The sequence below is a fragment of the Diceros bicornis genome, chromosome 28, assembly GCF_020826845.1.
Source record: "Diceros bicornis minor isolate mBicDic1 chromosome 28, mDicBic1.mat.cur, whole genome shotgun sequence".
Taxonomy (NCBI): Eukaryota; Metazoa; Chordata; class Mammalia; order Perissodactyla; family Rhinocerotidae; genus Diceros; species Diceros bicornis.
Window position 1 is genome coordinate 15,014,500 of NC_080767.1, and position 17,138 is coordinate 15,031,637.

General features: G+C 39.1%; 1 protein-coding gene across 3 annotated transcripts in view; it reads left to right on the plus strand.

The window, feature by feature from the left end:
• Positions 1 to 17,138, plus strand: part of SLC44A1 (solute carrier family 44 member 1) — a 185,197-nt gene that overhangs the window by 109,075 nt on the left and 58,984 nt on the right. For all 3 annotated transcript variants that reach the window (XM_058523704.1, XM_058523703.1, XM_058523705.1), the window contains exons 7-12: positions 1,086 to 1,175; positions 4,693 to 4,832; positions 6,043 to 6,229; positions 7,496 to 7,661; positions 8,408 to 8,564; positions 9,506 to 9,589. In XM_058523704.1, coding sequence (XP_058379687.1) covers positions 1,086 to 1,175; positions 4,693 to 4,832; positions 6,043 to 6,229; positions 7,496 to 7,661; positions 8,408 to 8,564; positions 9,506 to 9,589 — 824 coding nt within the window. The remainder of the gene's footprint in view (positions 1 to 1,085; positions 1,176 to 4,692; positions 4,833 to 6,042; positions 6,230 to 7,495; positions 7,662 to 8,407; positions 8,565 to 9,505; positions 9,590 to 17,138) is intronic.

The following is a 17,138-nucleotide window of genomic DNA, read 5'->3' on the forward strand; positions in this document are numbered from 1 at the left end:
AAGTGAGTACTTTAATAATGTTACCTAGTGACAGGTCCCAACCATTTATTTGGCTTTGCAAATGGCCCAGAGAAACTTGACTGTTAGTCTACTTTTATATAAAAATTATTTGGCTTTTGAAATAATTGAATACTTTAACCAAGAAGAAGAAGTCCAAACCGTAAAAATAGTGATAATAATGTTAAGCCATGGGAATTCCATTTTTTATTACAATGGTTCTCTTTTAAGGCTTAAGATCTTTGGTCATTTGTCTGTGAAATAGGCCTTTAGATACTTAAAGATGAACAAATTATAATTTCGGAAATGAATTTCCCCATGCAAGGGTTAAATCCTCCCAGTTTCTTCTTTGAGATTTTCACTTAAGATTTTAGCACGTTGGAATTGAGCTTGGGGTGGATAGAGGAGTTGGCTAAATAACTCAAACTTAGCCTCGCTCCTTTTTGAAGAGCTTCTCAATTGGGACCCCTGACCTCAGTTGAGAAATGAGGCCAGAGGAATTTTGGCCTCAGTGGGCTTCAGGATATTATTCTATAGGGTCAGATCATCTCTTAGAGTGTTAGAGGAGAAACAACCAGAAAAAGATAAAATAGGATCTAGTTTGTTGACCGCCCATCAGAGAAGTTGGTCTTGAAATGCACAGATTACTCAAGGCAGTGTAGTGGCTAATTTTACTGATCTCTGTCTATGTGTGATAATTTTCTGGTCACCAACATGACATGTCATTCTCTACTTTGTGTGTGGGTATGTGTGTTTGCATGTGAGTTCTCATGTCTTCCCGTGGTGAATCCACAACAGCCCTGTGCTGTTTTTGAGTCACCATGTGCATTTGCATGTATTCTTTCCTGTCGTTTGTTTATAAACCCACAGTTAGGTGCCTTTGGTTTCAAGTGATGCTATTCAAGTGGCACAAATACCAAAGTCCAAGTGCAAAAGCAGCCAGTTTCCTTTCTTACCTAAATTGGGATTAAGAACTTGTCAATAGCAACAAATTATTTTCCTAGGAGGAAACAATTGAGAGTTTCTCTTTATATTGTCCAATGTTTTCAAATAATATTCTATGTGTTCTCTGTTTATCTTCCCTGCAGTTCTATCCATGATTTTGATGGTGATAATCAGGTATATATCAAGAGTCCTTGTGTGGATCTTAACAATTCTGGTCATACTGGGTTCACTTGGTAAGCTGCTTATTCCTTTGTTTTTTAGTAATTAGAATTGAGAGTTCAAGTTTGCTTTTAACAATCCCTCAATTCAGAACTACTTTATTTTAAATAATTTTCCTCTTATAAGACCTGTGAATTCAATTATAAACTGTAAAAAGACTGGTAGGTGGATTAGGTTGAGGTCAGTTCACTGTGAGATCACTAAATCAAATAAAATGGCAAGGTCATTGGCATTTGGAGTAAAAGCAAGTGGAGATATTTTTTAAAAGGGGCTAACGTTTTTCTGTCCGTATCAGTTTTGTGGGAAGAGCCCAAGAGAAAAGAAAGCGATTGAGGCTCTGTTCTGCTTCTTGCTCTGTAATTGTCACTGGATTCCTCCCGTGTTCCCTGCCTGGCAAGTGAAGGGAGCCTTTGCTAATCAACTCTTGATTATCTAAGATTGTCTTTGCCTTACACATGTGAATATTGAATTTGTGGCATGTAAAATTCTTGAGGTACGCTATGTTCCCATGTGTCTGTACTTTATTTCAGAGAAGAACTTGAAGACCAGCCTAAATTTTGTTCCTTGGCCCATAACCTGTCTCACTTACCTAGATGTTTATATAATTTTTTAACTTATCCTTATAATGTAAACTTTTTGTCTAGTTCTGAATCTTAACTAAGTTTGCCTATGATCTCTTTTTGGGGGGTATTTTTCAACTTTGAAAAGTTTTCTTTATTTCTGTATTTGATTATTGTTTCTGTTCCAGTGGTTTTCTTCTTAAGGTCATATTCATTATTCTGCTATCATCTTCTAAATTATCATTTTAATCCTTTTGCCATTTTGTTTACATTCAGGAAGAACTCCTCAAGTTTATCTTCCATATCGCTGATTTAGTTTTCTTCACTCTGAGTTCTGTACTCGACTACCTAATTTTGTTATTTCAATTTCATCTTATTTGTAGTTCTTCCTTCTCTTAGCCATCTTTCTTTTCATTTCAGCTTGTAGCCTTCATATCTGATTCTGTGTTTAGATGGTGTCTTAGTCAGTTTGGGTTGCTGTAACAAAGTGCCATAGACTGGATGCCTTGTGAACAACAAACATTTATTTCTTACCGTTCTGGAGGCTGGGAAGTTTAAGATCAAGGCACCAGCAGATTTGGTGTCCGGTGAGGACTGGCTTCCTGTTCTGGCCATCTTCTTGCTGTGTCCTCATATGGCAGAAGTGGGGAGGAGCTCTCTGAGGTCTCTTTATGAGGGCACTGATCCCATTCATGAGGATTCCTCTCCTATGACCTAATCACCTCCCATAGGCCCACCTCCAAGTACCATCACGTTGGGGATTAGGATTTCAATATGTATATGAGTTTTGGGGGGACACAAACATTCAATTTATAATAGATGGATAGTGTTTATAATAAAAGTTGACTTGAATCCCAGCTCTGCCACTTACTAGGTATGTGACATTTGGCATGCTTTCCTAAATTTCAGTTGTACACTTGTAAAGTGAAGCTAATACTGCCCACTTAATAGTATTGTAGTGATTAAATTTGGTCACATCTGTTGCACAGTTCCTGGCACAAATTTAAATGTTTAATAAATGATATCTTCTGTGGCTGTTGTGAACAGTGTCCTTCTTGATGTCATCATTATTTTCTCAATCTATTTTCCTTGAACTTCAGGCTTTCTGTTATAACTTTTTATTCCTGTTTGTAGAGAATGCATTTTATTCCATTTTTTGAGAATATTAAACAGTTTTCTGGGCCGGCCCCATGGCTTAGCGGTTAAGTGCATGCGCTCTGCTGCTGGCGGCCCGACTTCGGATCCCGGGCGCGCACCGACGCACCGCTTCTCCGGCCATGCTGAGGCTGCGTCCCACATACGGCAACTAGAAGGATGTGCAACTATGACATACAACTATCTACTGGGCTTTGGGGAAGGAAAAAAAAAAAAAAGCAGGAGGATTGGCAATAGATGTTAGCTCAGAGCCGATCTTCCTCAGCAAAAAGAGGAGGATTAGCACGGATGTTAGCTCAGGGCTGATCTCCCTCACCAAAAAAAAAAAAAAAAAAGCTGACTTTGAAAAAAAACAGTTTTCTAAACAATTTTCTTGAACCTTCAAGATTTCAAAATAGAAGTGTTTCCCTTTCTCTGAAATAGTTTTCATAGACTCGTGGTTGTTGTGGTTTGTTTACCCATCTTCAATAAAAGAAAAATTCATGCTCAGTGTTTGCCAACAGGTAAGGTTGGAATTTCCCCTTGACACCATTCACTCTTGAGTGCAGATGGAGGGCAGGTTGATTTGCATAGATCTCAGCCCAGTTTCATATCTCCCAGGCATTTATTTCGTCCACCTGTGTATACACAGCTCTACTCTGAATCTTCCGTTTCCATACCATGGCCTACAAGGCCTTACAGTATGATCTGGTCCCCAGCTCCTCCTCTGCCCACATCTCTTACCGCTTTCCCCCTTGCTCATTGCTGTAGCCACAGTGGCCTCCTCCTATCAGGCATGGTGGTCCCATCTCAGCATCTTAGAACTTGCTCTTACCTCTTGCCTGGAAAACTCTTTCCTTAGATAGTTTCATAGATTGCTTTCTCCCTGTCTTTGGTTCTTTTGCTCAAATACCAGCTCCCCAGTGAGGCCTTGCTTACCCGTCTTATATAAAATTGCAGCGCTTCCCCAGCCCCAGCACTCTCTGTCCTCTTTCCAGGTGACTTTTTTCTTAGACTTGGGATACTATGTTTTCACTTGTTTACCTATTTTTTTGTTTTCCCATTACTATGTAAGCTCCATAAGCGGAGAGGGTGGGGACTTGGTTTTGTTCAGGGCTCTATCTCAGCACCTAGAACAGTAGATGGTACAGGCTCTCGGAACGTTTGCTGAATGGATTGAAAGAAGGTGTCTGCTGCAGCTCTCTTATATGGAGGCAGGCTTGCCTCTCTTCTTCAGTTTAGTTCTCAGAATCTCTGAACCGGTAATGAAGGTAAAAACTCCCATCCCTACTGCCCACTGCTATCAAGCTATCAAAGATTTCCTACCTTTGGTGGGGACTGCTCTTTTGATCTTCATTTATTCATTGTGCAGAAAACTGCACGACTGTGTCAGTGCCCGGCTCTGGGGTTACTGTGATGAGTACAACAGAGAAGATCTTTGCCTTCTTCAGCTGCATTGCTAATTTCTATGACCCTTACTTGCTTCCTACAGGCTCCTCAGCTTAAACAGGTGCTGAGGCTCTCTTTGTGACCATTTCCTCTCAGGAGTCTGTCTGGCTGGCTGTCTCTCAGCCTCAGAGTCAATAATAGATACAGTTGAAGGAAGTTCATTTGATACACTGAATGATTTGTAAGTGCTTAATGTGGAAGATGATAGTGGAGTAATTGGAGCTCCCCTTGTGAAGGCAAAAAGTTATAGCCACGCACCTCCCAGCCAAATGGATTGTTGCTGCGTTAGTCCCACGATGATTTGTAGGGAGGGTCCGGAAAATTGAGGATTTATGTTACACATTTTCTTGTGCTAATTATTGCAAAAACAATTCTTTTTTGTCTCCAGGTGGCACAGGTGTACTGTGGTGGCTGTATGCAAAGCAAAGAAGGTCTCCCAAAGAAACAGTTATTCCTGAACAGCTTCAGATAGCTGAAGACAATCTTCGGGCCCTCCTCATCTATGCCATTTCAGCCACAGTGTTCACAGTGAGTGTAGGCTGAGCTGTATCTTTCAGGTCCATGTTTTTACTTACCGGAGATCATTAATGAAGCAGAAACTCACCTCTAGCTATTGCATGCCTAACCCTGATCTCCGTTACATGCAGTCTCTGTCCCACAGTGCAGGACGCACACAGAAGTCTTCAGAAGGCTTCCCTAATTGATGAGTGCTGTTTGATGCAACGTTTTGTTCTGCGCTGCCTGCTTTTTGAGAGAGGATTTTCACCTAGAATATTTACATTATCATTTGCTAGGAAGAACATATTTCTGATTGTCATAAGACAATGTAATTACTTTTTTAAAAACAGTTTTCTTTACTACAGAAAAGTATGTTAAGAAATAGGCCACCTCATATCATTCCATTTACTTGTTCACTAGTATTTTCCCATTTTTTTCCTTTTAAACACTTCTTTTAACAACATTATTTTAAAAACATAGGTCAGCTTCTCTGCCAGGCCACTATACAGTAAAATTACTAGTTAACGTGGTTAAATAATCTATACTCATATCTTTGGTTCATCACCTTCTCCTCTTTGAGATAAGGGGAAAAAACCTCAGTCCACTTCTTGGAGTAAGTTTTTTTTTTTTTGAGCAGTAGAAACAAAAAATAAAGCCACCATAAAACCATTGGTGTGAAAAGATAGTTGCTTGCTATTATTGTACAGATATTTATTAGTCATCTTTTAAGTACGATTCTCTGTGCCAGGTGCCAGGGCAAGGTGAGGGGGGACAGAGGGTGAATCTGGCATGGACCCTGCTCTTAAGGAGCTCTTAGCCCAATAAAAGAAATGAAGTACAAATACCTCCTGTGCTTTTGTAGTCATGGTATGTGGTCCTCTCCTCTATTTTCAGAGTGACAAGCGTGTATCTATTCAAATAAGTTGAGTCTCATCCTGACTGACAAACAGCATGTTTTGATTCGTAATGAATGGAGAAAAGGAAGGTAGAAGAATTTTAGGATTTATTAATAAATCAAGAAATCCTTTTATGTTTAGTTTAAAGGACATTTTCATATACAGTTGAAAATGATAAGTGTTGTAAGAGAGAGACAGACTGATAAAGTATTATTGGGATTCAGAGAATGTACTTCCCCATTTTGGAATGAAAGGTTATGTTAAAAATTTCCACCATTGTTTGGTTTCTATTTTTACTGCTTAAAACAGTAACTGAAACCTTTCCCTCCATTCTCTCCATACAGGTTATCTTGTTCCTGATAATGTTGGTTATGCGCAAACGTGTTGCTCTCACCATCGCCTTGTTCCATGTGGCTGGCAAGGTCTTCATTCACTTGCCACTGCTAGTCTTCCAACCCTTTTGGACTTTCTTTGCCCTTGTCCTCTTTTGGGTGTACTGGATCATGACACTTCTTTTTCTTGGCACTGCTGGTAAGAAGACGTGTTGTTTCTTTCTCTTAGTGGTGAATCTGGTTTGCATTAAAATATTTTAAAACATCAGAGAGCTATAATTCTTAAGACATTTATTGACTAAGGTTTCATAACCATCAGAACTAGTAGTGGTTATGGCTCTTCAAAACCCATTCCCTCATCATGATTTTTAGATCATCTTAGCAAAGTGGGTCTCAACCAGATAAGGCTTGGAATTGCATCCTAGTTTTGAGATGGTCATGGATTTGAAGTAAACTTCTGTACTGACTCAGATATTTGGATTTATTCTGAAATGAACTAATGAATACAGTGCTATTCTGGAGTTGCCTCAAACCCCATTTATAGTCAAAATCAACTTGCTGCCTTGGGATTTTCTAGTTTGGAAATGACCTGAACCTAGGGGGAGCTCCTAGTGATGGTACAGTTCATAGTTAGACTGTCAGAATTGCTTGTAGCCATAGTTAATATCAAAGCTTACGCCTAAATGGAATTAATTGTGAGGAGTGGTGTAAGGATTGTGAGCTTGTATGTAACTTCTTTGGCCATTCAGTACACATTCACCAATTGACTATAATATTAATTTCTGTACTTTGCTAATAATTTAGATCTAAAATTATTGGACAAGTAATACCTCTGAAAAAAAAATTGAAGTATTTGAAAATTCACGCATAACCAAATAATTGATAATGTGATGGTAGTTACAATCAAATGATTAAACCAAATTAAACCAAATAATTGATAATGTAAGAACTATATTCAAATGGGACAACTTTTTTGTGTGTGTGTGTGAGAAAGATCGGCCCTGAGCTAACATTTGCCAATCCTCCTCTTTTTGCTGAGGAAGACTGGCCCTGGGCTAGCATCCATACCCATCTTCCTCCACTTTATATGGGATGCCACCACAGCATGGCCTGACAAGCGGTGTGTCGGTGCGCACCTGGGATCTGAACCTCGGGCCACCGCAGAGCAGCACGCACACTTAACCGCTATACCACTGGGCCGGCCCTGAAATAGGACAACTTTTAAAAGCTATATGTGATACCTTAGGGGAAAACAAAATGCATAATTGTATAATGTTTGGCTTCACAACTTTTCAAGCAATAATTATTTTTATCCCTTAATGAAATACCATTGTGACCATAAAGTTTGTGGTTTGGGGGTAGGGACCTGTTGTTGGAAATGAGATTAATCTTTTCCATTTAGTAGCCATTATTTCTTCGTTTATACTTTATGTGCTTCTCCTTTCCTTCCTTGGTATTTTCCTAGGCAGTGCTGTTCAGAATGACGAAGGCTTTGTGGAGTTCAGAATTTCCGGGCCTCTGCAGTACATGTGGTGGTACCATGCGGTGGGCTTGATTTGGATCAGTGAATTTATTCTAGCATGTCAGCAGATGACTGTGGCAGGAGCTGTGGTAACATACTACTTTACGAGGTGAGAATTTATACTGTCAGAAAACTTAAGATCATCTAAGTGATTGTGTCTGAAGGACGTGGAACTGAGGCTGGTAAGAGCTTCATTTCTTTAAAAAGTAATTGAAAGTGAATATGACAAAATGTTATAGTTGACAAGTCTGGGAGGTAGGAAAATGGGAGGTTATTATTTTATTCTTTATATTTTTTGTAACTTTCTCAAAAAATGAATCAGAACAGCAAATCATGATATAACTTAAATTGTGTTTAGCAGAAGAATAAATCTTGTAGTAGTGTCTTATATAGTTTTGCATTATATAAAAGTCCATCAAAGGACAGCAAGCTTTTTAAATTTGTTTGGATCAGAACAAGTGTTGTGACTCCCTTTCCTGACTTCAGAGCTGAAATAAGCTCTAGGCGTTATGATTTTCTATTATAATAAGGTGCCGGATCTAGATTGAATATCTTTTTAAGTTCCATTTTCTAATTGTACAATTAACTCCATAAGTATTTACTAATAAGAGCTTTCAAAGCACAGTTTTATTTAACTTAAAGTATTAGAGCATAAAAACCCCATGAAACTACCATAGAGAAAGGAAGCATTAATTTTATATGGTACATCTGTTGCATATTACTTTGCCGTTTTGTTGTAAAGCTAGACTAGGAAAAATGAACTGATTTTTCACTGCATTGGACTCTAAACTGTTCCTGTGTTTCCATCCTGGTCTAGCCTTGTTTTAATTGTCTTTTTGGTCATTTTTAAAATAGGGATAAAAGGAATCTGCCATTTACACCAATTTTGGCATCAGTGAATCGCCTTATTCGTTATCACCTTGGTACTGTGGCCAAAGGATCTTTCATTATCACATTGGTCAAAATTCCACGAATGATCCTTATGTACATGCACAGTCAGCTCAAAGGAAAGGTAAGGAAAAAATACTTTTCTGGACTTTCTGTGGGCACATTCCGGACCTCGGTTCTGCATGTAAAGCTCCCGACAACGTTGAGTCCACAGTTGCGAACGTTTTCTTCCAAGTCCTTGCAAAGTAGAATCCTGTCCTCCCGCTTGTCTCCTGCTCTTGTGCTCCATATGCTCTGGCAGAATCCATCTGATCACTGGTTTCCCAAAGGGTCCTATGCTTCTCTTCCTCTATGTTGACTCACCTTCCTCCTTGGAACCTCTTCCCTGTCCTTGACTGTGGAAATAACATGCATTTCAACATAGCTTAGCTCAAATGCCACCCCTTCCTAGAAACCTTCCCTCATTCCTCCCATCTCCCCAATGATGTCGTCTCTCTCTGTTCTCCCCTCTCATAGCGCTAGTATCTATATCGTATTCTGATTCTAACCTTTTAAATGTTTAGCTTTTTTTTTTTTCCTCCTCCTAGATTATAAGTTTCTTGCTGGTCTTATATACCTTACTGCGTCTTGTATGCAGTAGGTAATAAATAAATGTTGAGTTAAACTGATTAAAAAGAATTCAGCCATTACATTTTGAGAAAAAAAAAGGATGGGTGTGGAGGCTTTCAAGCATAAGTTGTGATTTTTAAAAATTTTATTTATTTTTCATATAGTTAGAATATTCTAGGGCCGGCCCCGTGGCTTGGTGGTTAAGTGCGCGCGCTCCGATGCTGGTGGCCCGGGTTCGGATCCCGGGCGCGCACCGAGGCACCACTTCTCCGTCCATCCTGAGGCCGAGTCCCACATACAGCAACTAAAAGGATGTGCAGCTATGACATACAACTATCTACTGGGGCTTTGGGGAGAAAAAAATAAATAAAATCTTTTAAAAAAAAAAAAAAGAATATTTTATATGATGGTTTGATTCTTTGGTTTTTAATTATTTCTGTTTTTCGTCCTTTCTAGGAAAATGCTTGTGCTCGATGTGTGCTGAAATCTTGCATTTGTTGCCTTTGGTGTCTTGAAAAGTGCCTAAATTATTTAAATCAGGTAAAATATTTTAAAAATAAATCTAACATTCACTTTCAAAGATAGATTTACTGTTTCTTTTTCCAAGATACAATAATTGAGCTTAGTTGAAAGATGTTATGTTTATCTTATGGTGTTGTACATTGTATATATCTATTTCAATCATATTTTTAAAAGTAACATATGTGCTTACCAAGGCTCATAACTAATTAATTGTAATACATGGATAAAATATCATTAGAGTTCATCTTTCAGGAAAGACATTTATCTCTTAGCCTTTAATTCACCTTTGATTTTTCCTCAGAATCTGTCTACTCTAGCCATAGTTCTTTAATTCTTTTAAATGTTGTTTGAAAGCTTTAATTTAGTCAAAAGCTCTTGTGAGACTCCTTTTTGCAACTGTCTACTATTATTGAAAACTAGTGTGCTTTCTATGCTGATACTTTTTTTTTTTTGGCCCAACTGCAAAGACTAGGGTACTAGCCTGGGAAACATTATCAAAGGAAGTGCTATTTCTAAGGTCAATGGAGGAATTGATACTTAGGGGATAACAGTTCTTAGGGGAGTGGGTTGGTTCTCTGTCTTTCTGTATCTGAGCATGCAGGGCTTGCTATGAAGCACTCTTTCTATCTTTTCTTCATCTTTTTTTTTTTTTTTTTTTTTTTTTTACTGCTTCTTTCCATTCCCTGAATATCAATTCTAAAGTACTGATGCCCTCATCTAATAGACCAGAGATAAAAATTGACTTTCTCATCATTTACCTCTGAGTGATTGAAGAGTAGCATTGTACTTTCCATTCACTCAAGGATAGTCAAAGGGTGATAGTCCTGTGGCCATGGTGTTGAGCATGCCTGGAGTTCGCTTTATTGGAGTTCCATGGTTAATATGAAAAAGTAGGTATGAGATTTCATTAGGAAAATACATTCTTGTAGATCATAATACTCTGTGGATGTAAAGTGCTCGGAAGGTCATTATTAAAATAACGAGTAAGAGCCATAACAATCTGAAAAAGTATGTTCTTTAAAATTTGGTTTGGGACCAAGTTATCCTTATCAAAAAAATTGATGGATGCACTAAAGATAATCATCATTATGTTTTGTACCCATCACTAAATAGCTTATCCTCAGAGAGATATGCTAAACCCAGCTCTCTATTCTCAGTTCCCACCACCTTCCTACAGGTACCTTTTGCTCTCACAGTTTCCCACATGTGCCCAGAACGACTTCCTTCTAACGCTTGACTAATTCCTACTGATCCTTAATGATTCCGCCTGAGCATCACCTCCAAGGAGCCTTGCCTCATCACCCCAGTCCCTCCACTGCCCTTTTACAACACCAGTTCATGCCTCTGAAAACACTAAGGACACTCTATGGAAATTGTCTATTTACTTCTTTATCGCCAGCTTTAGACTTTCAACTCCTTAAAGACAGAGATCTTATCTTATTTTTGTCTCTCCAGAAACTATCACAGTGCCTGGTACACTATAGGTGGTCTTTAAATATTTTCTGAATGAGTTATTAATCAGTGAATATTTGCATTAAAAAAGACTAATAGGATGATATAAAAGTGTAAGAAAGAGTCTCAAAAGGGAGATGTGCAGTTAGACTGAAGGAAGAAAACAAGTCACATGATGTCAAGATGGTCAGTCACCAGGGGAAAAAATCCAAAGTTTTCAGCTCACCCCAAGCTAAACATTAATGATTTAATATGGATAGTTCTGAGATGTAGATCCAAACTGCATGTTGGTCTTTCTTGTACAGGTCTTGTCCATTTTGGATCTTCATTAGGTAGGCATGATGTTTGAAGATTCAAGGGAAGCATTAAAATAGTAATAAATCAAATACGTGAGCGAATTAGAGAGAGTGCTTCTGAACTAATCCTTAGTAGTTCTGTTCGGGAACGTGACGTGCTGCGATGTGGGGGCTGATTGCCAGTGGTGCTTCATGTCAACGTATTGAAGATATTAGAAAACTTCCTGCCATGACAGGTTAAGCATAAAAATCGGTTGCCAGTGGAATTTTTTTAACCCTCGTTCCTGTGGAATGTTTCAGAGCTGGGTGGGCACTCATCTTTTTGAAGTCTAAGATGATGAGGATCATGGCAGCACTGGATAGATGAGCTCCAGAGACTTTTCTAAAATTCAAAAAAACAGTGGTGTATAAGGGTATGATGTGCGGTGCCTGAAGGGGCGCCCTCTCAGTGCTGTCACACATTCCATGGTTTTGAGCTTCGTGCTTTGCTCGAGATCAAGCCGTAGCTGGCACCCAGATGAGAGAGTCGGCTCACACCTTTCATTTTGTCTCTATTACTTATCAATGCTTTCTGAAAATGAAGTTCCTTTTTTCCACACACGTAAGATTGAGCCCACACTTTTATAGCCTTGTCGGAGAGGGTACAATGTATAATTAGGGGGATGTAGAGTGGAGAGAGCCAGATGTTGAAGATGCGTTTCAATTCTAACAGTGTAACTGTTTGGTAAGCTTAGTGGAACTTCTGAGTCACAGTTTCCTTCTTCAGAAAGTGGAGGAAAATATACCTATCCTCACAGGCTTTAGGGCAGGATGAAATATAATGCAGATATATCAACACTTACAGTGCCTGGCTCTTGGTAGGCACCTAGTAAGTGTTGTTATTGCTCTCCCCCATTTTATTGTTTTATAAAGAACTCCCAATGTTTTACTCTAAGATAAGAGAGCTGTGGCAAAGATAATCCAAAAGGTAGTTCTAAAGATGTATCTATTTTCTCTACAAATAAATGTAATATAAAATACTGAAGAGTTTGGAAAACCAAGACAACAAAACATCACCCATAATCTCACCATGCTAACAAAGTAGTTACTTTCATTAAAATACATATTATTAGCTTTGACAAAAAGTTTGTAATATTTCACTTCAGTGTAGTAAAGTCTGATAGTCTATAAACCTCATCTGTAAAATGGGGATAATGATAGTGTCTGTACTGCCCATTACCGTAAGGATGAAGAGAGAGAGAGTCTACAGCGCTCTGTAGGCATGCTGGGACACAGCAGGCCCTCAGAGCATGGCGACTCTTATCCTGTAGTACTGCCACAGTTTCTTTTACATTTTTTAACGTGCAGCGGTGTTTATTTTTCTCTTGTCCGGTCTTTCAAACTTTTCTTTTATGGTTTCTTGGTTGGCTTTTATGCTTACAAAGGTTTTCCCCACCTCAAGATCAAATAATTTATATAGTTCTTTAGAGGTTTGCTTTTTTTTTTGGGTTGAGGAAGATTGTCCCTGAGCTAACATCTGTGCCCATCTTCCTCTACTTTGTATGCGGGGTGCCGCCACAGCATGGCTTGACTGAGTGGTGTATAGGTCCGCACCCAGGATCCAAACCCATGAACCCCAGGCAGCTGAAGTGGAGCGGGCAAACCTAACCACTACGTGGCCGGGGCGGCCTTCCCTCCCACCCAACTCCCCCTTTTTTTTTAAATGCTTAACTCTTTTGTTTGTCTGGGATTTGATCAGTTGTCCCAGGACCAGTTAGTGATTAATCTCTTCTGCTGTGAAATGCCGGTTTAATCATGTATTAATTCCTATATATCATGCTTCGCTCTGTCTCAGGACTTTCTTTTCTGTACCATTGATCTGCCTATTCTTATACCAGTACTGCAATATTTAATTATTATAGCTTCATTATATATCTCAAGTATCTTATGAGGCAAATCCTTCTCATTCTTATTTTTCGATTTCTTGTCTATTCACCTGTTTACTCTCTGAAATTATGTTTAGATTATTCAGTAGAGTTCAGTGAAATAATAATACTAATTATAAAGCCAGCTGACATTTATTGAGCACTTACCATGGGCCAGGCAGGCACTGTGGCTCACACATTACATGCAAATCTCCCATTTAGAGTTCTGTTTTGTCTAGTACTCTTTGGAAATAGTTAACAATGAGTTAGTTAATGTCCCTTTCTGTCATTTTTTCTCCTGTCCTTTCTTTTGCTGTCACTCCTAAGATCAGCATGCACCCTGAAGTTAAAAGCCTTTGAGTAGGTCAGACAACGCAAACCCCTGCAGGGCCAGTTGAGGTCCATTACATTACTGATGTGAGTGAGTGCAGCAGGCAGGGTCCAAGGCAATAGAGAGTGGTAGAGACTGTGGTAAACTGGCGAGCTCATATTCCATCCAAACAGGGCAGTCACTACTTAGCTCTAGTATATTATTGCCATGGGAGAGTTTATAGGCACCTTCTAACTCTTCCAGTTTCCCAAGAGAAGCCAGGATTCTGGATGTTTGCATTTTATCTCCTGCCATTAAAATGTTGACAGCTAATTAAAAAAAAAAAAACAACTCTGAGTGAGCCAGAGCAAATAGGTCTTTGGGCCACACAATGTCAGTTGTCCATGGGCCACCAGTTTGTTGCCACTGCTCTAAAGAATTTAGAGGATAATAGTAGAAAAGAGTGTTGGTAGGCGGGTAGAGGAGGCCGGACTCATTTTGCAGCACAATATGAAATTCCATAATCCCAAACCATGCTCCAATGCCAGACAGCATGGAAAATACAGCTGGCTTTAAAAAAGAGCTTTAGATTTTTAAAATAAGCCATTAACTATTTATAGCATAGATGCTAGAATTTTGTAAATAAATAGAGTAAACTGTGAACTGCTCTTTGTTTCTGCAGGTGCTTATCTTAATGTGACGTGAAGGTGATTGTACATCTAATCTAACAGATAGAATTCACTTTAAGTAGAGAGATTGTTACAACTAGAATCAGTATCTTTTGGTCATTGGATTACTCAGACTTTGGTGGGGTTCTTTGTTGTTGTTAGTGCCATGGAGTGGATTCTGGCTCCTAGCAACCCTGTGTAATGCTCTGCTGCTCTTCATAGGGTCTTCATGGCCAGTTTTTTCCACAAGTGGGTGGCCAGGTCCTTCCTACTCTGTCTTAGTCTGGAAGCTCCACTGAAAGCTGTCCACCATGCGTGATCCTACTTATATTCGAAATCCTGGTGGCATAGCTTTCAGCATCACAGAAACACGTACCCACCACAGTATGACAACCGATGGATGGGTGGTGTGGTTCCCTGATCAGGAAACAAACCCAGGCTGTGGCAATGAGAGCGCAGAATCTTGACCACTTAACCACCAGGGCCGGCTAGGCCTCAGTTTACTTTGACACCATTCGGAGATAGTATATTTAACACTGGAGGGTATCTGATCTCTGGCTGATAAGCTCTTAGGATTATAAAGCTTTTCTCTACATAGTAAGAGTGAGAGTCATAGAGAATATTATTTGATCACTTTCTACCTGATACTATACTAAACACTTTATATACATTATCACTTTCTTTCCACAACTCTGAGGAAGGCTCATTTCCTCTGTTTTATAGATGAGAAAATTGAGACTGGCATCTTTTGGCAGATCACATGCCCTAGAGGTGGAGGAAGTTTTCAAATCTAAGTTTGCCTAGCTCTTGCCATGATATCGCACTGCCTCTCATATAAATATATACATGTTTTTGTGTAACATATAGGAAATTAAAATATAGTTTATTATAGAGAATATGCAGACATCTCAAATTTTTATGTATCATGCTGTAAACTAAGACAAGTGATGGGTTTAAAGACAATCTATTTAATTTAAGATTTGCAACATATTTTTAATTCTTATACCCCTTAAAAAGTCTAAGAATTTAGAACCAAACTGAATGAAATATATAGTAGAGGTTGGACTTTGTGGCTTCTCCATCCCCCACTCAAAATAAGAAAGGGATCATTTTAATTGCCTTTTCTCTTATTTAATTTACAATGATCCACACATAGAGTGGCACATACCTATTCACCTTTTCCTACCATTGCTGTCTACCTTGCCCCTATTAAGTGAGTTATTATGTAAAGATTTTAAACTTTAAGAGAATTTCTGGGTAAGTGAAGAAAGGAAAGAAGGTGTGAAAATGTGACAGCCGTGCAGGCCTGGGTTACCTGCATGGTGACCCTCTGCCCTAAGATATTTTCTTCTACATGACCAGTGCTTTTTCACTTTATCATGTCAGTCAAGAAGCTACTAGTGACCGCTTGGCTAATAATAGGCATCCTTTTAAAAAGATTCCTGGATGGTGTTCATCTTTTATCTTGCTTCTGGGAGTTGAATAGTCTCAAGCCTGTGTCCTGCCTGAGCAGATGTTAAACATCGGCTAAATGGTAATCATTGATGCCTCCCCGTGGGCAGGTTAGCTCCGGATCAGGAAGGCTGTCTGAGAAGGAGGTAGGTGGGCTCTACAAATCTCAACTAAGTGGTCTGCAGAAAGTTCAGAGAACAGTAATAGCGAAAACCATAAACGACTCAATTTCTGAAGAACTTGAATGTGAATCCTTTTAGACTAGGAGGTATAGAAGTGGAGGAAAAATTCCTTGGCCTGCAGTGATCTGTAGCACGTTTTTCTTCCTGAAGAGGTCGTCTTGACCTTCCTGCCTTGGGAGTGAGAGAAAGAGCTTATAAAACATCCACTTAGTTTTTTCAGAGAGGTTGAATACAAAAGAGTTGCACAGATCTGTAGGAATATTTCCAATAAGCCTAAATTTCTGTGAGCATATCCAAGCCTGGAACTGATGAGTGGAGAAAAGAAATCACTGCTGCCTCCTTCTATGTCTACAAATAAATAGGCTACCACTCTAAAAGTAGATGTAATGGGCAGGGCTGGGTGGGGAGAGAAGAAAAAAGCAGCAGAGGAGGAATAATTCTCACACTGAAGCTTCTGAAAATTAATGAGGGCAACAAAAAAGCTTTTATAGTTTGGTTTGGAAGTGTTGGGCCCTCTCCAGGAGTCAGCTGGTCTGATGATCACAGAGGAGAGATTGGAGGTGTGTGGATCCTCTCTTGCCTCTATCTAATGACTTTCACGGAAAGTCATTTTCAAACTGGAAAGGGTAGAATGGCATAGGTGAGAGTGAGTTGTCGGTCCTCATTGAGGGGGCGTGATTTCAGACAGTACCCAGTTGATTTAAATGGGTTATCCAATATCTTTGATTCTAGGCATTATAATGCTTTTTTTTACTTCAGGAAGCTTCTCATAATCAATATACATAGTTAATATGGTAGGATATTTTCCCCTGAAAACTTGTTATTAAAGAACTGGTTCGTTAGTCTCTTATCATGTCTTAGAATAGGGGAAATAAGGTATTTCTCTCCAGGGAAGTTTTATCTCAGTTCACTAAAGACATTTGTCAGTTGTTGAACTGAAGAATTATAGTGCAAGATCCTACAAGACTGGAAGTTGTGGAGAAGGGTACTAAAAGACTAGAAAAATGGTCAAATGTGTTTGTATTTCAAAAGGGATAAGGAGATGGTTTGCATAGACTGTAAAGGAGGTTGATATTGATCCTGGGCAATATTCTAGAACAGGGGTCAGCAAAGTTTTTCTGCAAAGGACTGGATAGTAAATATTTTTGGCTTTATGGGCCATATAGTCTCTCTCACAGTTGCTCAGTTCTGCCATCGTAGCATGAAAACAGCCATAAACAATATGGAAACAAATGAACGTGGCTGCGATCCAGTACAACTTTATTTACAAAAGTAGGCAGCGGGCCAGATTGGGCACACAGGT